Below are 21,722 nucleotides of genomic sequence, written 5' to 3' on the forward strand. Positions count from 1 at the left end.
AAATATTACCTCAAACACACAGAGCATTCCACTATGGACTTTAAAGGGTTGTTCTCTACTGCTGGCTACACAGAACCCCATCGGGAAGCTCCACTACCCCACACTCCACCTGATTTCCTACAACCAGGGTTGGGGAGAAATGGAGGTCTCATGGGATAACCAAGTCGAAAAGGAGAATCTTATTTAATGGGACACTACGTCTGTCAAGAAGCACACTGAAGCATGAAGGGCATATTCACTGAGGTACCTTTTAAGGACAATTGGGACGGCAATGGAGGGGTTCTTCCTCAGACCATCAATGATGTCAGCTGCTTTATCAGCATATATCCTTTGGAGGGCTTTTCGATGGATGACTTCTGATGTGCCCCCGAGGGTGTTGTCCAAGCGAAATTTGGCTTGTTCCTCAGCAGACAAGCGGGAAAGCTTCTTCTGTATTGCTTCCAGAACCCGGATTGTTGCCAGATTGGTCTCTAAAACTACATCAAGCTAAAGAAAAAGACAAAGTATGCTCAGGACCCCAACCAAAACAGAATAGCTGTCAGAAGTATAAGGTAGAAGAAGTCAAACTCCTTGGATTTGAATCCTGGCTCTGCCATACCATAGCCATATAAAACTCTGTGTCCTTATAGGTAAAACAGGGATAATACCACCTACTCTCATAAGGTTGTTTTCTGGATTTAACAGTACAATCCACGTAAAGGATTTAGCACGATGCCAGGCATGCAACAAACATCCAATAAATGATGGCTAAGAGGTAGTTAACGCTTGTACCACCACCAGTGTGCTTTACTTAGGACTACTGGCCCCTGGCCCCCACACCAGAGGAACCTAATAGGAGGCAACCTTACAGACACTTTCCCCTGAACTTTCATGAATTACTAAGATGTTGCAAACAATAACAACCACTACAATGAAATCCCAAAAAGACCATTCAAGATTACCAATCAGTCTCATGAGTAAGGTTTTTCAGGGTAACTTGAAATGTTTAAATATTTAATAGCCTTGTTCCACATCTAGTAATAATAAGAGCAGTGGCTATCATTCCTTATGGACTTCAATGTCGTATCTGTGGGTAACCATTTAAATTCTTATTGAATTTCTGGCATTTTATTTTCTAGCAAGGGCTTAGCCTGACCTGGTTAAGGATATGACTAGCAACCTTTGAGTTAACTTTTTTCCAAGGCTTAACACAAAATTATCCAGATGAGAAAGAGAAAATGAAGTAAATGAGCAGTCTCAAGGGTCTATGACCAAGCGTCTGTGTGTTTCCTAATTTTTGTAGTTTCAGGACTATGGCAGTCATTTTGTCAAATATTTCTGGTCCCCCCCTGCTTTTCCCCAGTTACGGATAAATGATGGATTGAACTTCCTGGCTCCCTTGTGATTAGATAGGGCCATGCAACTAGTTCTGGCAAATGAGTTTTGCACAGGTGAGTCAAAGTAATGTCTATTATTGGGCTTCCCTGGTGGCGCAGTGGTTGAGAGTCCGCCTGCCAATGCAGGGGACACGGGTTCGTGCCCCGGTGTGGGAAGATCCCACATGCCACGGAGCGGCTGGGCCCATGAGCCATGGCCACTGAGCCTGCGCGTCTGGAGCCTGTGCTCCACAACGGGAGAGGCCACAACAGTGAGAGGTCCACATACCGCAAAAAAAAAAAAAAAAAAAAGTAATGTCTATTACCTCTAAGATAGAGCATTTAAGGGTGCAAGATCCATCTGAGCTCTTTTTCCCTCTAGTCACTGGCACTGTTCAAGATGGTGGCACTCTGTCAGCCTAGGTCCCTAAGTAATTCTGATGAGCAGAATGTCCTGCTAAATATCATGCATATGTAGTATGATGAAGAAATAAATCTATTTTTTTAAGCCACTGAGATTTGGGGGTTGTCTGTATTGCAGGAATGTTAACCTATCCTGATGTATAAAGGATTCAAACTAGTCCATCCCATCCAATCCTAAGCACGTGCATGTGCACACACACTCATTTCTTGCGTCTTCACTCCTGTAATAACAAGTGGGAAATGAGGCTGTTGCCTCTCATTTGCAGGCATACTAGTCGAGAATAGGAATATCCTTTCAAAAACAGAGGCCAGTCTCTGCTTTCTCACACATCATCTAAACTTACTAAACATAGGTAAAAAAGAAATGCTTTCTTTAGCTTGATAAAACTTTCTATAGAAGTTAACATCTGTCACGATTGAGTTTTCTGCAAATGGTTGAAGCTCCTCATAAACACTGGGGCAGAGATGGCCAACCGCCTGCCAGTGGCCAAGCAACATGGGTCTCTTCATTCAAAACATGCCAGAAACAGATGAAGCAAGTGTGAAGGGGGATAACTGGCAGAGAGCTAAATCAGTATGGATTAAAAAAGGAGCAAAATATCTCCCATCCATATGAATGAGCAGGGGCAGTCAGTTTTATATAATAAATACATTAAATAGGGTGCACGTAATTTTACCTCTCAAGACACAGTTAACATTCCATTTTTGTTGCTATCAGTGAACTAGACACTTAAACACACTGAGAATTGAGTCCATTTTCAGTACTCCCACTCCTGGTTTTGGGGCTCTCTACCAGCTCATTTCTTCACTCCAGCTCCTCCCTTCCCAACTACTTTAAAATAACGTCCCTAACTCAACTTTCTTTCAAATGGAGCCAAATCAACATCAGAAATATGAAAGAGGAGTTCCAGTTCTCACAGGAGAGCTGGTTTGCTAACCATTTTAAGATACCTGCTAAAAATAATACACACTTAAAGATAAATAATTTAAAACAGCTGCAAGAAAGCCCACTAGGTCTTAAGATACTGATTTTATATACCATGTAGACAAAATAACCTTTAAAACCCTATTGAAAATTCGAAGGAGTATTATTCAGCCATCAATGGATAATTTCAGTTACAAAGGGTAAGTCACAATTGTCATAAAAATATTACTAATATATTTGACAAAGTCGTAAAACATGGTAAATACAATAAGCATTTACCACAGAAGAACGTGAGCCTCTCGCTCCTTTGTCTTAAAAAAACCAACCCTCCCAGGTAGGTATTTAAGATATCCTCTTGTTCCGAATCTCCCATTTCCCCAAATTTCAAATGATAAAGGAGCTTGTACCTCAAAACGTTCATCTTCACAACGATAGATATGTTCTTCATACTGAGTTTTCTTGGAACTAACAAAGGTGGAGTCCTCAGACCAGGAGGGGAAGGAAACCCAGGTATCATTTAAAACCTTTGGGTAAAAGAAGAGAAATTGAAACAAAAGTGTAACAAAGTTTTCGGGTGATTCAGCGTTCTCAATAAAAAAGACAAAACTTTAGGGGAGGGAAGAAACAGTTAACATTACAAGTTTCACCTTTAGCAAGTTTTAAAAGATAGTAAGAAAAAGGCTCTCAATAAAGGTATAAAACATTTTCTTTTGAAAAAAGACAGAAAAGCATTTTGATTTCCTCATTCATGTAAATTCTCCATCCCAGGTACCACTCCCTTCTGGAGGAAGCTGCGGATTCAGGGCTGATCCTTTCTCAGGAAGGCCTTACCTCTTTACAGAGAGGAGTCCGTCCTGTACACTTGGGCTGCTGGTAACTCTTTGGCAGGGCTCGATAGCTGGAGCCCAACCGTTTACAAGAGGCATAATCTATCTCCATGGCAATGCCCTCTGTGGCTCGTTCCTTTGGAAAGGTTTCCAGATGTACAGACTCCTTATAGCCCAGAAAGTTTTTAAACCAGTTAAACAATTCTGGGAATTTCCTGAAGAATCAAACCAAAAATTGGTGAGCAATTAGAAGCATGATGCAGTAATCCTGAGGTGTGACTACCACTATCTGGTGTTGGCTCAGAACTCTACTACCACTGGACAAATTCCAATGATGATTATTATTTCCTGCCTAAGAAGCAGTGCTTCTGAATACTTGGCTTCTCCTTTTCTTATAGACTGCTCTAAGACCAGTTAAGGTGGTGATAGAAGAATTGTACCAGGCAATAACGAGCCATTTTCTAATCAGAAATATTGCTTCAATGTTCAGATAATTCTTAGGTTGTCAAAGTCAAGATTCTAGAACCCTGGAAGAGATTGGTCTCTATAAAACCTCCAACATTGGTCAGGGGATCAGGAGACCACTAGTCTTGGCCAATGCCCTCTCTGCCTATTTTTTCACCTCCAAAGTTGAACTAGAAGACTTCCCAGAGGAGTCTCTTGATACCGACATTTTATGAGTCAACTGACCCACCACAATCAAATTAATTTTGCCTAACACATACTCCCACAAACTAAGTTTTATTTCACCTCCATATCACACATCAGAGCTAAGCTCCTGACTCCACTTACCCCAGGAACGGAGAGACTAACTGCACAAGCTCCGCCCGAGAGATCACCTCCTGGTTAAAGATAACAAGACAGCGCAGGAAATTTTCATAGGCCTCTGCACTCCGCAGAGCCTTTCGGACCTTATGGAGACAGCCGAAAGAAAAATAATTAAGCAAGGAATCAAGAGATCCTGGATTGCTTTTAAAAGACTGGAGAGGGGCTTCCCTGGTGGCACAGTGGTTGAGAGTCCGCCTGCCAATGCAGGGGACGCAGGTTCGTGCCCTGGTCCGGGAGGATCCCACATGCAGCAGAGCTGCTGGGCCCATGAGCCACGGCCGCTGAGCCTGCGCGTCTGGAGCCTGTGCTCCGCAACGGGAGAGGCCACAACGGTGAGAGGCCCACGTACCGCAAAAAAAAAAAAAAAAAAAAGACTGGGGAAATTTGAACTGTATTTGACAATATTAAGGAATCAATGTTGGTTTTCTTAGATGTGTTAATGCTTATGTTTGAAAAAAGGTATCATTTAAAAAGGAAACTTAGTAAAATACTTATGGATGAAATAATACATTATCTGAGATTTGTCCCCAAATAAGAGTAAGAGTACACATGAAACAAGTACACCAGCTAGGAGTTGAGAACCGCTGAGGTTGGATGGCGGTGGCATGAGGAGTCATTTTACTGTTCACTTTAATCTCACATGTTTAAAGTTTTCCATAATAAAAATTCTGAAAAAGAGATCCTGGAGTAAGGAAGACATTCACCGTCTCACATGCCTGATTCTCTGGACCATATCAGAGTTACCCAAGCTTTTATTGCCTCTCCTAACAGGTATGTACAGCAAGAATCTTTGACAACACTCTTTTCGAACTCTGGTAATCTTGAATAATGACCTTTTAAAATAAGGTACTTTTGTCCTCTGACCTGATTCTTTTCCTTTCTCCATTTATAATATTGAGAATTTTAATATCCAAAATGCTAAAAATAATGGCATAGACAAAGTAATACTAGCCTGGCTAGATGAGCAATCTGGACTTTTAATTTCATATATAGATATGTACTTAGTATTGTGGGGGGTGGAGACCCTCACACCAAGCCAAGCGGTTTATCAAAAACCCCTTCTCCAGGCTCCCATATACTCTTCATAACAATCAATCAGTAGACACTATACCGAATGTGTACCTTCAGAGCAAATGACGAATATTTACTTTTAATTTTTATTAACTTCTAAACATATACAAAAGCAGACAGAATAGTCTAACGAACCTCTTGTACTCACCCAGCCGCAATGATCAATACATAGTAAATTTTGTTTCATCTATGCCCACTTCCCCCACCACCGAATTTTAAAGCAAACTCCAGACTTTTCATCTACACACACTTCAGTATGTATCTCTAAGAAATAAGTACTTCAAAAATGACCAAAAAAAATACCACCACTCTTTTAAAAATTAACTTACACGGTCCCCCATCCCTCACTCTTTCCTTACCATTTGTTGTTTGTGACCTGGACTTCTACATTTGCCTCAAAAGCACCAAGTGCCTGGGCTGCCCTCAAAAATGGTTCAGGTCAGAGCCAGGGATGCTTAACTGTTTTGCAACACAGCTCACACAGGCAGAGAGCAATCGGGAGGCACCAATCATGGAGATGCTAAATCATTTGCCCTTTTGCAAAAACCCAGAGGTGAGGGGCTTCCCTGGTGGTGCAGTGGTTGAGAGTCTGCCTGCCGATGCAGGGAACACGGGTTTGTGCCCCGGTCCGGGAAGATCCCACATGCCACGGAGTGGCTGGGCCCGTGAGCCATGGCCGCTGAGCCTGCACGTCCAGAGCCTGTGCTCCACAACAGGAGAGGCCATAACAGTGAGAGGCCCGCGTACTGCAAAAAAAAAACAAAAAACAAAAAACAAAAACAAACAAAAAAACCCAGAGGTGCAAGACAGGTTAAGTCACCACCAGATCAATCCAGGCTGGTTCCTGCCAGTGAGAAGTCTGACGTTTGCCAGCTACCATGATGAAAGTAGCCTGCTAATCAAGTTGACTCCAAGGAGGAAGTCAGGCACATACCACACAACACAACACCATTCAGACCAGTAATTTCAACTCTGGCTGCTCATTAGAATCACCTGGGGAGCTCTGAAAACATACAGTTAAATCAGAATTCCCATGATACCACAAATAAGTATCACAAGCAATCAGAAGGTTAAAAGTCATCTTAAGTCCTCAACAATTGGTGCACTGACACTCCCCACTATACAGATCTGGATAGCTACAACAGGGAGTTCCAGATATCTTTTGAGAGTAATAGCATGCATTTCTTCTAAAGCTTCCTTCCACCATGGCAAATGCTGTATTTTGCTGCAACTACTTCACAAAACTGAAGCAAACAATGCTACCATTTCTCCAGCTGTGCTAATACTTCTCATAGACTGAAAGGACCTACAATTTGAAAACTATATTAAAAAGTAGAAAGTCGTAATCAGCTTGATGCCTCTAAAACAAAATCTTCCTGGGGACAGGGTGATTTTCTTTCGGCATTAGTAGCTAATTTTAAATCCAATTCATTCATTACTCACCTTATCAAAAAATAATGATTCTGTTCCTACACCATGTTTGCTGGCATCTGCCATAGAAGAATCCTTGAGGCTGAGCAGTTTGGGTTTCTTCTGCAAAAAAGGAAAAACACAAACATGTAAGATTCAAAGAATGGGTTTCTCTGGGTTTTATTTTCTTCTTTTTGTTTTTTTTGGCCAAGCCTCTTGGCTTTTGGGATCTTAGTTCCCCAACCAGGGATTGAACCTGGGCCCCCGGCAGTGAGAGAGCCGAGTCCTAACCACTGGACCACCAGGGAATTCCCTCTCTGAATTTTATTTTCGTCTCTGTTCTAAGGTTCCATCACTGACCACCACTGATTACTAATTTGCAACAAATGAGAGAATTCAAGCCACTGACTTGCTTTACATCCTAAAAAATTTCCACTCCTGTTCTCTATTTTAGATTCTCTATTTTAGATTGCCTGTCAGTTTTTTTCCCAGAGTTTCACAGATCATTCTACTTCCCAAATACTCTATAAATGGTCACAGCATTACTCTGACGTTAGAATTAATATCCTCACTTTTTTCCACGGGCCAAAAGTAACTTTATTTGGAACCTAACGCCACTGCCTTGTCTTCCTAGCTATGGAGGCAGAAGAGGCTGTAAAAGTATCTGGAATACACAGAAATCAATCTTTAACCTTTACCTTTTAATCGTTCAATTTAAAAATTCATGAAAAAAAACCAAACAGTTTATTTTCCTAACAGGAGGAATAACCGCCTTGTGAGCAATATCTACTCAGACCAACTTAAGATTGCTCTTTCAAAGCAAATGAATGGGCCATACGTAACTACCAGGCAAAAATTTTACTTTAGGGCTTCCCTGGTGGCGCAGTGGTTGAGAGTCTGCCTGCCGATGCAGGGGACACGGCTTTGTGCCCCGGTCCGGGAAGATCCCACATGCTGCGGAGCGGCTGGGCCCGTGAGCCATGGCCGCTGAGCCTGCGCGTCCGGAGCCTGCGCTCCGCAACAGGAGAGGCCACAGCAGTGAGAGGCCCGCGTACCACACACACACAAAAATTTTACTTTAAAAAAGCCACCTCTCGGGCCTCCCTGGTGGCGCAGTGGTTGAGAGTCCGCCTGCTGATGCAGGGGATACGGGTTCGTGCCCCGGTCTGGGAGGATCCCATATGCCGCGGAGCGGCTGGGCCCGTGAGCCATGGCCGCTGAGCCTGCGCATCCAGAGCCTGTGCTCCGCAACGGGAGAGGCCACAACAGTGAGAGGCCTGCGTACCGCAAAAAAAAAAAAAAAAAAAAAAAAAAAAAAGCCACCTCTCAACTACCTGTGAAGAAATGCACAAATGTTTGGAGAAGCAGCACGTTTACCTTTGCCATGTTGGAGTACACTCTCTTAGGAGCCATAGCCTCTGCTTACACTGCCGGAGAAGGTAGATAGGGAATCCTAATCTCCCAATATAGGGTTTCCACCTGTGGGTAATCCAGTGTGGGAGGAGACTAACATTGGCCTGTATCTGCTGACCTGATTCCTGCTACTCCTATAACACTCCTTACTAAAGTGAAGAAATATAACCTATTATTATGTTCAACTTGCTTTCAAAAGGAGAAACCATTATAAACACTGAAAAATAGTTCTTCAATAGTACTTCAAAAGTATCAACAACACCTAACAGGTCAGTCTTTGTGGTTATTTGCTTATTTACCAGACACTTCTTACCATAAGAAATTCCACTAGCTTTTGCTATTTTTTAACTAAATTCTGCCAACACGTCTATCTCTTCAGTGTTATATACAGCTTTAGGATTCACTGAAGCAACATTCAATATATACACCTAGCCCGCTCCCTAGCACAGCTGCCCCACGTCAAAGAGGAAGGGAGTGGGCTCAGCTTTCCATCAGTTGTTTACTCTAACAAGAAACATCACGTGATAGGTCACTAACAGGAGTTGAAGACTCCTGCCCTCTGCTACAGCCCAAAGGTCCTTCCTTGGAGATTAAGATGATACAGATAACATCTGGCAACCCAACAAAGAACCATGGACAGGACAGGCCCCTAAACCAAAGAGATCCCACAAAGCATATGTGCTTTACTCACAAGAGGACCTCAGAGACCACTGACTTGTTTAGGAAACAATTATCAAACTTAAAAATCTTCTTTCTTAGCACAAGGCAGGAAAAATTAATTAAGTCTCAGAAACCCTTGGCAGGAAACAAAAAAAACAGTTTCAAGCTACCAGCAAAGAAGAGGGAAAATATAAAGAAAACCAGTAAGAACTCAAAAGTACAGTAATCTGAGCAATTAGCACTATTCTAACATTCCTTCACAAGCCAGATAAAAAGCTTTGCATTGAGTTTCTGTGACATACACCAACTAACTCCCAATACCCAGGATCCAACTGTCAACCCTTGAGCACTGTCCACTAGTATTGCTCCGGAAAGTCAAAATGAGCAGCTGCGCCCTTCTTACCTTCACTGGAGGGGTGGCTCCCGTTCCAGAGTGCCTGCGGATCTGGCAGCCATTCTGGCTGGGCCTCTGTGGCTTGTTGTTCAGTTGAGGTTTCTTCACAGTGCCTCCATGGTCATTTCTCACAGAATCAACCTTCTCAGCAGTTGTTTTACTTAAAAGCTAATTAAGACACATGAAAGAGATGAATGCCCTCATTAAAGCAAGTAAGTTTCATTTAGAAAAAGTCTCCTGACTCCAGCTTCCTAACTTATCTAAGATAACCATTCTCAACAGTGTAGCTCTAAATAAAACTTACCACAGAGCTGTTGGCATCTGGTAGGAACTGTCCAAACTCTGACAACAGATCTTCCTGATTTTTAAAAAGACGAGCCACCTGGGCATACACCTCCTGCTCAGTCAATGCTGGAGTGTAGTTTCCTCCAGCTTCCTTGGCATTCCGCTGCTCTTTCTGATAGGAAATTGCAAATGGGAAGAGATCATATTAGAAGGCCACTGTTTTGAGTGACTCACTTTTGCACACTTTCTGAGATGTCTGGTAGGGGCTTTGTATGTTATCTATTTGGGCTGCACTTAAGAGGAAAGTCTATGTTCTCAGCACCTGTTTTGGCTTCAAACTTTGAAGTTGAGAAAGGAGTGGAAGACGGTGGCTGACAATTCCTTTTGAAAACCAGGGCAGTATATGTGAATGCTCAGGGGACCACTACCAACTGATAAAACACAAAATATTAGAGAAATTCCTCCTTCTATTGTAGATTAACTATATTACCCAAATCATTCTTTAAACTTTCCAGATAAATAAGCATTCATTTCACAGAGCAGTGACTTTAAAAATCCTGACCGGCTGCTACAAGGCAATTAAAGTCAGGTAAATCACACTGGCTTTATAAACACACATCACAATTTCTAACTGGTTAATTTCCAGTAAGAATTAGTGGACACAATAATGGTTATTCAAGTCTTCTTGGACCAGCCGTCCCCGGAGGGCAACCTGGTTAAGACAGGTTGAAAGGGCAACTGTCTTACCTGATATGTGTGCAAAATCTCCAGGAACGCTTTGTAGATGTCTGGTTGGCCCTGGAACCTGTTCTTGATCTTATTGACATAGTTGATGGCATGGTTAAACTCCACAGGTTGATTGTTCTGCAAGGGCGGGGCTGTTCCCAACGAGATTGTCACTGGTGTATGAGGCTGGACAGGTGGAGAACGTGGGGATGCATATGGTGGGAGTGGGGGAGTCTGCTGACTGGCTGGAGTATGTGCTTGTAGTTGAGAAGGCTAAAAGGAAAAAGTCGTTATTCTCCTCAGGAACACAGACGGTTTAACATATGAAAGAAAGGTCAAAGTAAAGAGAAACAAGGTGTCTGATCAACATATATAATACTTTATTCACTCTGGCCAGGCCACTTTAGCCCAACTCAAATCACACTGGGTAAGGGTGGGAAGTATAGAGGGTTCACACATTCTAATACAGAGCTTCCAGTCTCCAGTTTTCTAAACACAACCTTAAAAGTGGGCTATGTCTCCAACTACAAGGAAGAATTTTCATATGCAATTTTTAAGCTCACTTGCTGAACAGGTGCAAATAGAATAGGAAAAAAACCCTCATTCTACATAGATCTTTAATATCAAAAAAGACAATTCAATTGTTGCAGTTAACTTCACATAAAAAAAAGTCTTCTAAACCAGCTCTGCCCAATAGAAAACTCTGAGGTGATGGAAATGTTCCTTATTTGCACTATCCTGCACAATAGCCACTAGCCACATAAGGCTACTGAGCACTTGAAATGTAGCTGGTGCAACTGAAAAACAAAATTTATTTTAATTAATTTAAATTTAAATATAGACATATGTGACTAGTGACTACTGTATCAATACAGTTCTAGACTAAGAACACCCCATCATCATCGTCATCAAAATCTTCTGCTTAGCTTGATATGACCTAATCTGGTAAATGGAGTAACTTTTGTAAAATGATGACCGTGCGGAAAACAGTGTAATCTGATCATAAGATGACCATTTCTGCCTGTGCTATCCAAGTACTACTACACAAAGCTGCCATCTGTTGGGACGCTCATGGGTTCAAAAAGCAGAAGTTGGGGGCAAGAGAGTCCTTGTAGGTTGCTGATGTGTTGATTTAAACAGATACATAAATACGTGGTATGTAAATGTGAACCACTTTATAGGGATGCGACTACTGCCTCTCCTCCGATGAAATTGTAACTTGCGTTATCTATCTAAGTCTTATACTAAGGGAAAATGTCAAAGGAGGGTGCTTTCTAGGGATGGATTTCACACGGTGCAGAGTTTTCCAAGTGCTCACCTTGCTGACTTTGGCAGGAGGGGGCTGAGGAGCTGGCTGGGCGGGAGCTGGGGCTGACTGGGCTGAAGGCTGGGAAGGATGTTGGGGTGGTGGTTGAGGCTGGGGCTGGATGCCATGGGTTGGAATCTGATGAACCTGGCCAGGAGTTGTCACATTCACCATGTCATTGGTTTGCACCTCAATCTTGTAGCCAGGGGGCAAGAAGGTATTGAAGCCCATGATCAAGTCAGGGTGGCCTTTGAACAGCTGGGACACACGACTAATCACTCCTGGAGTGTCGATGCTGATAGAAAAACAAATATTGAAGTGGCAAGCTTAACAAGCATCCTAGCAAGAAAAAAATCACATTCCACTAGGTTCTCTACACAGGAAACTAAAAATCAACCTGAATATTACAAAATTAATGACACACAAAGAACTCTGAAATTCCAAAGCCATTTAGCTTCATAATCAAAGAGGCTTGGTCACAATTTAAACAGAATATACATTCATGCATGGTAACAGTCATATCAAGCAGATACTCAGGCAGTAAGTCTAAAACTTCAATTCCCATGGAAGATACAACCTCTGATACACCAGTTTAAATCATAATGTATCTATCTACATTGTTCAGACGAGTTACTCTTTTATAATAGTGATCCATGCCACAATATTAGTGTATCTTAAATCAATCCAAAAAGCAAGTAGCCTAATCATTATCAGTTTACTTCCCTGATTGAGATGAAGTACTAAGAAAAATTTTACTTAAGAAAAATTTACCTGTATGCAGAAAACAAAGTTCTAGGGCCTGCAGTTTTCATAAAGCAGTATATAAAAGCACGACCCATGAAAATAAAAGCATAAACCCCCCCAAAAGAGCATCCTTTATCTTTCAGCAGATTAGAATAAGCTATATCCTCCTTCCAAAATCAACATAACAAGCACAAAGCTTGAGTACAACCGCGTATATCTTTTACCTCTGAGATTTAAATTCCTTCATGATGTCAAGGAAATCATTGTAGACCTGAGGCTGACTACCGAATTGCAGCTTCACTTGGTCAAGATAGGATAGTGCATCCTCCACCTGAGGCAGGGATAAATCTCAAGGTTATAAAAAGCAAGTCAAGAATTATTTTTAAAAAAATGTTTTATGCCTAAATAAAATCAGCATAGTAAATGAAATAGAAATATATAGTAAACATACATAAAATATTAAAAATGAGTATGTTACCAGTAATAAAACTCAAGCCTTGCTTTGGATAATTGTGCATAGCATTATTAGTGAAGAACAGTCACATTAACACATCATTCACTTATTCGTTCATTTATTCATTTCACAAATATCTACTAAGCAGCAACAACATGCCAGGCCAGGCCCAATGTGAGGTACTAAGGAGTCTGACAAATAAGCCACGGTTCCTGCTCTACAGAAATTCATTTCACATCCAGTTGGGAATCATAACACAGTGGGGCAAGTGGGCAATCACCGAATGCCCAGAGAACACATGGGAAGGGCACCCCTCCACACACTAAAAAAAAAAACCCTATGGGGACATAAGGGAGGGCTTCCCCCAGAAGTGGTGTCTAAACCGAGTCCTAAGGATGAGTACTAGTTAGCAAAAGTGAAGACCCATGAAGAAAGTCAGAGGAAGCAGCATCCCAGACCGGACACCATCTGGTACATTTGGAAAACTGAAAACAGTTCAGTTTGGCTGGAGGATCTGTGGTGAAAAGGAGAAATGGTGGTATGAAGAGTGACAAGAGATAACACAGGAGAGGATGCAGGACCTAGACCCTGAAAGGTCCTTGTAAATCTTGTTAAAAAGCAATTTAGGTCTTCCCTGGTGGCACAGTGGTTAAGAATCTGCCTGCCAATACAGAGGACACGGGTCTGAGCCCTGGTCTGGGAAGATCCCACAGGCTGTGGAGCAACTAAGCCCGTGCGCCACAACTACTGAGCCTGTGCTCTAGAGCCAGCGAGCCACAACTACTGAAGCCCGCATGCCACAACTACTGAAGCCCGTGCGCCCAGAGCCCATGCTCTGCAACAAGAGAAGCCACCGCAATGAGAAGGCCACACAACGAAGAGTAGCCCCTGCTCGCCACAACTAGAAAAAGCCCGCGTGCAGCAAAGAAGACCCAATGCAGCCAAAAATAAATAAATAATTTCTAAAAAGTAATTTAGATTTTTATCATCTGCACTTTAGTGTACTCAATTTGGTTACAGTGTTGAGAACGAGTTGGTGCAAGGCAGAATAGATAAAAGGAGGTAAAACCAGTCATCGTATAAGGCTAACTCATGTGTGAACACAAGTGGCGTAAATTATAGTACTGACCAAAGGAAAAGAAAGAAATGGACAGATTCAAAAGCTTTTTAGGAGATAAAAGTAACAGGGTTTGGGGACTGACTGATTGGACATGGGAGATAAGGGAGAGGGAGCATTCACTAAATTATAAATTATTTGCACATTCACAAAGCGGAACAAGTTCGAAAGGCTAAGAAGTTATGAATGTGATTTAGGACAGCTTAAGTTTTAGTTACTCAGGAGATATCCAAGGGAACTGCCTACTAGGTGTACCTTACATACTCTGGGATTATTTTTTTATTTTTATTTTTTTTGCCGTACACGGTCCTCTCACTGTTGTGGCCTCTCCCGTTGCGGAGCACAGGCTCCGGACGCGCAGGCTCAGCGGCCATGGCTCAGGGGCCCAGCCACTCCGCAGCATGTGGGATCTTCCCGGACCGGGGCACAAACCCATGTCCCCTGCATCAGCAGGCGGACTCTCAACCACTGCGCCACCAGGGAAGCCCTGGGATTATTTTTAATTACATAAAACATCAAGTTTAGGAAAGTTTCACAAGTAAACATCTGATTTGATAAGCACTACTCTTGTGATATATTGTGAAATAGAACACTTATGTTCAAATAAGCCATTAAACAGTATTCCAAGAGTTGCCCAAACTTCCACTATGGCCATGGTTAATCAGAGCATTTCAGTGTTGCTAGAGAACAGAGTGTATACTTGGTCAATACCCACTCATTTTATGGTTGGTCTTTTGGTAGTTTAGAAATAGCTTGACAATTTTTGTTGAAATTCAATGGACTATTTATATTTAATTCATATTCAGAATTTTCCATATTGAAATGGTTCATTAGTGACCAAATTGATGGAACTTAAAACTCACTAAGTTTGCAGAAGAAACAAAGACTACGGAAGATATTTAAGAACCACAGTCACAACAGAGGAGTTATCAAAAATAAACAAATACACAAAAAATTAAAAACAAAAAAAAGCACTCTATGGTGTAACATAATTAATACACAGAGGGAAAAAGTGCTGAAACCTGAAGGAAGGAAATTATATGTGATGTGTGTGTGTTTGGAAGAAAAAGGTACAGGTCATAATGAACCACTGTTTAAATATTAGTTATAAAATAACACTACACTTAAAAAAGCCAGCATGACACCTACATTATAAATAGAAACCTGCATATAAGAATAGTGAGGAAATCCTCTAGTTACCTGAAGTGTAGTACAACTCTCTATAAAAACACACATGCGTTCTAGGAATCACAGCTTAGAAAAAAACAACTTGGAACTAGTCATTTGAAAGCTGCAAGTTTAAGGAGGCACTTGGGGAGGCTCTTAAGATTCTGCTGATGAATTTTCCTGGCTCACTTCAACAGGCGTTTATTAGTAAGGTCCCTAACCTCCTAAAGTCCACAATCTTGTTGGGGAGACAAACACAAACAACTGTAAAGAGAACTTGCTAAATATGTGCCAAATATGTATGCTACTGGCATTCAACAAGTAACTAAATCACACCAAACATGCCTCAAATTATTCAAATCTTCCTTGTCATCAATCTGCCAAAGACAGAAAAGAAAGTATAGACAATGTTGATGCTTGAAATAACCTAAGTATTCTCACTGAACACTTCCTTATTATAGAATATAAATGATTTATTGAAGTTGATTCAAATGCTTATAAAGCATTTTAAGACTGATCCAAAAATGGCAAGCAATGTGAGAATACTGAATGAAATTACATGGAGGCACAAAAAGCATTTTACCTCTCCTCATTAGAAAGGAAATTCAACAAGTTATTATGCCCAGGAATCACATTCAAGAGCTTGTAACTAAAAGAACAGAGCAAGAAGACCTAACTCTACCTGACTCACTCTATAACCCCAACTCTAAAGCCCTTTCACGCTTCCTTGACAGCTTCTGTAAAACATAAAAGGCACACTCTATATACTTATACCCAAGTGACGAAAGAGAATAAAATAGGTGTTCTACCTTTGATAGGACTGACTGGAAAAGGGATATTGAAATAAATATATATTTTTGTTAGTTTAACAGTAAGTTTATAAGCTCTTTTGCAACATTAAGGTATTAACTGCTGAATACAGCATTAATATGGAATTAAGTCACACCAAACCAACTTTAAAAAAAATATTTTCAGGACTTGGTGAAGTGCTAAGTCCATAGCAATAATACATTTTGGTACACAGCCATCACTCTACAAGCAGAGGGTAAAAATGTTTTAAGGAAAACATCAATATAGCTTACAAATATTTTCCCAAAGACAGAGCCCAGAGTAAAGTTACAGGCCCAAATAATTTGTACTCTCTTTAAGAACTATACTTATGTATAATCAACTCTTAATTACTTAAGCTAATATAGACAGAGTAAATTTTACAAAATCCCTCTATATAGCTTAGCTTTGGTGTGCTTTTTATTTATGTAACATTTAATTTCCTTAGGCCAATATTATTAAAGTCCCCGAGAACCCAAACCAATGAGGGCAGGAGTCAGGGAGAACTAGATTAAGTATCATGGAAAAAAGAGGGCCGAAATATTTGCTACACAAATATATACTTCAAGGATATACTGTTCATTCCTACTTACAAGCTACTTGATATAATTAGTCTGGTATGACCAAATAAAGATCCAACATCTTATCTCTTTACAGTTCTTTAATTTTATATTTCTTGCACTAGATTCTAAATTTTATACAAATGTAAAACTAGAAGAAAATGAAATCTGGAAAACTTGTTACCACAATCACACATTTTGAAAAGTAACACTCAACAGAGAGAGAAGGTTAGCTGGGAGTACAAGCTTCACTTCTCCACAGATGCCTCATGAATTTCGAAGTGGTGAAAACCTACAGCATATACTCAGCAGATCAAATGAAAACACTGATACTTCATTCACAATAACAGCCTTTCCCAAATTTCATAAAGCTTCCCCCAAAGGAGCATGTGTTTTACTAAGGATGGACTTGATGATCCCAGCCAATTTAGCTAGTCATAAACAAGAATAAAAAGATTAAACCATAATACCGGGCCCATTAACTATACATGACTGTAGCCAACTATGTGTATGTTAATAAAACCTTATTCCACGCTAAGAACTAAGAGTTCAAAAGGAGGCATCCAAAAAATGGACTTTATTTCATATGAAAATAGCCCCTCAGTCCTGGAACGTTTGAATACCATGCATTCATACATTCCAAAAACTTTTCTTGAATGTATTTTCTGGATCAGGCACTGGTGCTAAGACAGGAAATCTAAGTAGGTTTCAAAACAAAAACAAAGTAAAACTTCTTGTGATTCAATCCCCCCAGTCTACTGTTAAAAAAAAGTTGTTACACCACTACCAATATAGGCTGAAGCCAATGTTGCTTGCTAAGAGAGAAATGGAAGGAGTTGAATACCACCTTGAGCCTCTGAAACTGCTGCTGTCCCTGCACTGGTGCAACTGGTGGAGCTGGATGAGCATGACTCTGGACCACCTGGCCTCCATGGGGCTGCACAGCTGTTGGGTGATGATGGCTGCTATGAACTGCTGCTATGGTGGGCCCATGACTGCTGGAGCTCTGTGGAACGGCTGAAACCTGGAATGGACAAAATACAGATACGAAGCTTCAAGCTTTATGCATTCTTCCCCAGATGCCTCTAAAGCACATGCACACATGTCTTTGCATACACAAAGATAATCAGAAACTCAAATTTCCCACAAAAGGGAACCGGTGAAATAAATTATAGCCCACCCAGATTACAACAGAATTCTGCAGCTAGTAAAAATTATATAGCTCAGCATATCTCAAACTATCTGTGGTAAAGGACAAGTTTTTCTTTTTTCTTAAATTCCAATCCATCATGGACCAGTACTTTTACAAAATACAATAAAAATGAATTACTAGAAAAGTGAGATAAAAAATACATAAGCCCATAATTTTCATTACTAGGTTTTACAAATATAAAATTACAATGTCCAATTGCTATAAAAGTTTCTAAACATGCTCCATTTCTGTACTTATCTCATTACAGACTAGTATGAAAGTATTCACATCAGCCATCTGTGGACCACAGTTTGAACAGCACTGATATAGATGCATATATATCATTTAACATTTAAAAATGTTCACAATCCATAAATTGAATGTATTCATGTGTTGCATATGGATTTAAACTTTTAACTAATTTTTTAAAAAGCACATTACAAAGCAGTATATATAATACACTAAGGATAAATTAGGAGTTTGGAATTAATATGTATACATACTATATATAAAACAGATAACCAACAAGGACCTACAGTATGGCACAGGGAACCATACTCAGTATCTTTTAATAACCTATAATGGAAAAGAATTTTAAAAAGAATATATATATATATATTCTTTTTCTGTATCACTTTGCTGTACACCTGAAACTAACACAACACTGTAAATCAACTATACTAGAATAAAAAAATTCTTAGTCAACACTCAGAAAAAAAATACAATTAAGATTTTAAATCCTAGACAACAAATATATAGTAAAATGTTAGCATTTTATCTTGCGGTAGTAGGATTAGAGAAGATTTTTATTTTGTTTTATTTATGCTGCTTATCCTTACCTGCTACTACTTTTTTTTTTTTTTTTTTGCCGCACTGCACGGCTTGCTGGATCTTAGTACCCCTACCAGGGATTGAATCCAGGCTCTGGCAGTGAAAGTGCTGAGTCCTAACCACTGGACCACCAGGGAACTTCCTTATTTGCTACTTCTAAAATTAAAATTTTAAAATTTCTTCCAAATTGTTGGTGGTTTGGCCTCAAACATATTTCTTTTCTGTTCTCTCTTGTCCTCTTGTAAGTTTAAGAGTAAAATAAAAGCACAAGCCCCTTTCCTTCTATTTCTGTTGCAAGAAATGCTATATAAAATTTCCAAAGCTTTTAAAATTTTCCTATTTCAGAACTGTTAATCACTGCAGAAGACAACTAAGGACAATATACCTGATTTGCCACATCTCCAAAATAAGGAGACCAGATAACATGACACCTTAAAACAATGTAAGCTGTGTACTACAACTTAAGAGAGAATGTTTTTTTCCCAAGTCCCCACAGATTTATAAAGATTACCCTGGGCAGAGCAGAGGGTGGGAAATAGAGCAACTATTTACAAATCCACAGAAACAATAAACATTAGGAGTAAAAAGAAACTACTTAGACAATTCTAAAAGCTCTAATATATCTCTCGCAAGAAGAGTTATTATTCTGAGCTTCTATATTCCAACATGCATGTGCTGGACAGGTTTTTACAAGACTTAATTGGAGTTTATAAATATTTGAGATGGCTGGTTTTATAAGAGCACATTATAGTTTCTAGTATAGGAATAAATGTAACTATCCCCCGTGTAGGAAAAAGTCCTGAAGTTCAGATATAAGTAATCACCCAGGGACTTCCCTGGTGGTCCAGTGGTAAAGAATCCACCTTACAATGCAGGGGACGCAGGTTTGATTCCTCCTCAGGAAACTAAGATCCCACATGCCTCGGGGCAACTAAACCCGTGTGCCACAACTACTGAGCTCGTGCACCTCACCTAGACAGAGAAAACCTGCACGCTGCAACGAAGAGCCCGTGTGCCGCAACGAAAGATCCAGCGTACCACAAGCAGCCAAAAAAATAAATAAATAAAAAATAAATAAATCTTAAAAAAAAAAAGTAATCACCCAAGGAAAACACACAACTTTTCTTTCCTCTAAGTCCTAACCTAACAATTTGATCTGTAGCAGTCCTCCGACTGCTGCACCCAGCCCCATATGAAGGCACTATACTGCTTCAAGGGGGACTCCAAAGGAGGAGTGACACCTAAGGAACTACCATTTCCTATTTCACCTGGGTTTCCCTCTTCCTTGATTGTTTTCTTATAATAAATTCCTAGAAATGGAATTGCTAGGTAAAAAAATAAAGAGTCTGACACAAACTGTCAAATTGCTCTCAAGGAAGATTATGCCAATTTATGTTCCCAGTACCAGCCAAACCTTTTTATTTTTATTTTTTTAATTTTTACTTTATTTTTTCTGGCCACACCACATGGCTTGCGGGATCTCAGTTCCCTGACCAGGGACTGAACCCAGACCACAGCAGTGAAAGCCCCGAATCCTAACCACTAGGCCACCAGGGAACTCCCATGCCAGCCAAACCTTTTTAAAAGTCACTAATAACTTAGGTAGAAGAAGGCCTCTCCAGACTAGCTAAATAAATTATGGTTCAAACTGACCTGGAATGGAATATTATAAATGCAATGATTTTTTAAAAACTTACTTGGATCTATACATATATTCAAGTGGAAAGTTGTCCACTATATATTAAGTGAAAAGAACAAGCAGTAGAACAGTATACACTGTATGGTCCAAATTATGTGAAGAGAGAAGTGTATCTAAATAATTAGGCAGGTAAATAAACATATGCTTGTATATGCATACAAAATTTTGGATACCCGAGAAATGCACCAGTGGGATAAAGTCTGAGGGGTCAGAAGTCACATTATATCATTTTTCTTTAAATGGCGATATTTACTTTCATATAATTAAAAAGGGCAAAACACAAATTTCTTCCATTTTTACAGAACAGAGTGAACAGACAAGAGATGAATGATCAGTTGTTGATCAGGATATGTAATGATAGGAATATAGAGTGCTATGTAAATATAAATAAATTGGTACAGCTTTGGGACTTCCTGGTGGTGCAGTGGTTGAGAATCTGCCTGCCAATGCAGGGGGACAGGGGTTCAATCCCTGGTCCAAGAAGATACTACATGCTGCGGAGCAACTAAGCCCGTGCACCACAACTACTGAGCCTGCGCTCTAGAGCCCGAGCGCCACAGCTACTGAGCCCACATGCCACAACTACTGAAGCCCGCATGCTCTAGCACCCGCAGGCCTCAACTACTGAGCCCACATGCCACAACTACTGAAGGCTGCGCACCTAGATCCCATGCTCCGCAACAAGAGAAGCCACCACAATGAGAAGCCCGCGCACCACCACAAAGAGTAGCCCCTGATCGCCACAACGAGAGAAAGCCCGTGTGCAGCAACAAAGACCCAATGCAGTCAAACAACAACAACAACAACAAACTGGTACAGCTTTGAAAAACAATTTGACATTATCTGCTAAGGGTGAAGATGTGCACACCCTATGACCCAGTAATCTCTCTCCTAGACACTCAAGAAACTTCCTACTGTGCCCTCAGACCCGCTGTGTGGTCTGCAAAAACAAAGAGCTTGCACCAGGATGTAAACCAACTACTTCACACAGTTGTGCTTCACAACTAAGCACACTGTTTAATTCCACTGCCTTTTAAAATTCCTATAGCAAAACCCTCTTGATAAAAAACATAGTGCATTGACTTACATTCTGTTGCAAGCTTGTCTTGTCACTGTTTATTGCCACTGTGAGTACCACTGCACTAGGAGAACCTAAGAACGTCCACCACAGTTCCTGTCTAACAGGAAAAGTCTGGAAACAGCCTGATAGTCCATCAACAGAAGAATGGATAAATTAATTGGATATATTAATATAATTCATAACTAAGTGAGAATGACTCAATTGGTCACATACTAAATATGGATAAGTCTTAGGAACCACGCTGAGTGAAAAAAAAAGTGAGTCAAAGAAGAAAATATATGTTTTCATTTATATACAAGTTCAAAAATACCCAAACTAAACAACTTTATTGTCTAGAGGTATAAACAAAATGATTTTATATAGCACAAGGAGTTCTACTCAATAATCTGTAATGGCCTAGATGGGAGAAGAATCTAAAAAAGAGTG

The 21,722-nt window shown here is 40.4% G+C and overlaps 1 protein-coding gene across 2 annotated transcripts in view; it reads right to left on the bottom strand.

Annotated features, from left to right (window-relative positions):
• SIN3A (SIN3 transcription regulator family member A) overlaps window positions 1-21,722 on the bottom strand; it is a gene marked incomplete at its 5' end in the record, with an annotated part of 44,541 nt that overhangs the window by 22,212 nt on the left and 607 nt on the right. For both annotated transcript variants that reach the window (XM_079700824.1, XM_079700825.1), the window contains 11 exons: window positions 248-486; window positions 3,111-3,227; window positions 3,535-3,745; window positions 4,323-4,441; window positions 6,873-6,962; window positions 9,316-9,474; window positions 9,611-9,763; window positions 10,339-10,590; window positions 11,636-11,918; window positions 12,592-12,698; window positions 17,341-17,517. In XM_079700824.1, coding sequence (XP_079556950.1) covers window positions 248-486; window positions 3,111-3,227; window positions 3,535-3,745; window positions 4,323-4,441; window positions 6,873-6,962; window positions 9,316-9,474; window positions 9,611-9,763; window positions 10,339-10,590; window positions 11,636-11,918; window positions 12,592-12,698; window positions 17,341-17,517 — 1,907 coding nt within the window. The remainder of the gene's footprint in view (window positions 1-247; window positions 487-3,110; window positions 3,228-3,534; window positions 3,746-4,322; window positions 4,442-6,872; window positions 6,963-9,315; window positions 9,475-9,610; window positions 9,764-10,338; window positions 10,591-11,635; window positions 11,919-12,591; window positions 12,699-17,340; window positions 17,518-21,722) is intronic.

Source organism: Hyperoodon ampullatus (genome assembly GCF_949752795.1).
Source record: "Hyperoodon ampullatus genome assembly, chromosome: 3".
NCBI classification, from domain to species: Eukaryota; Metazoa; Chordata; class Mammalia; order Artiodactyla; family Ziphiidae; genus Hyperoodon; species Hyperoodon ampullatus.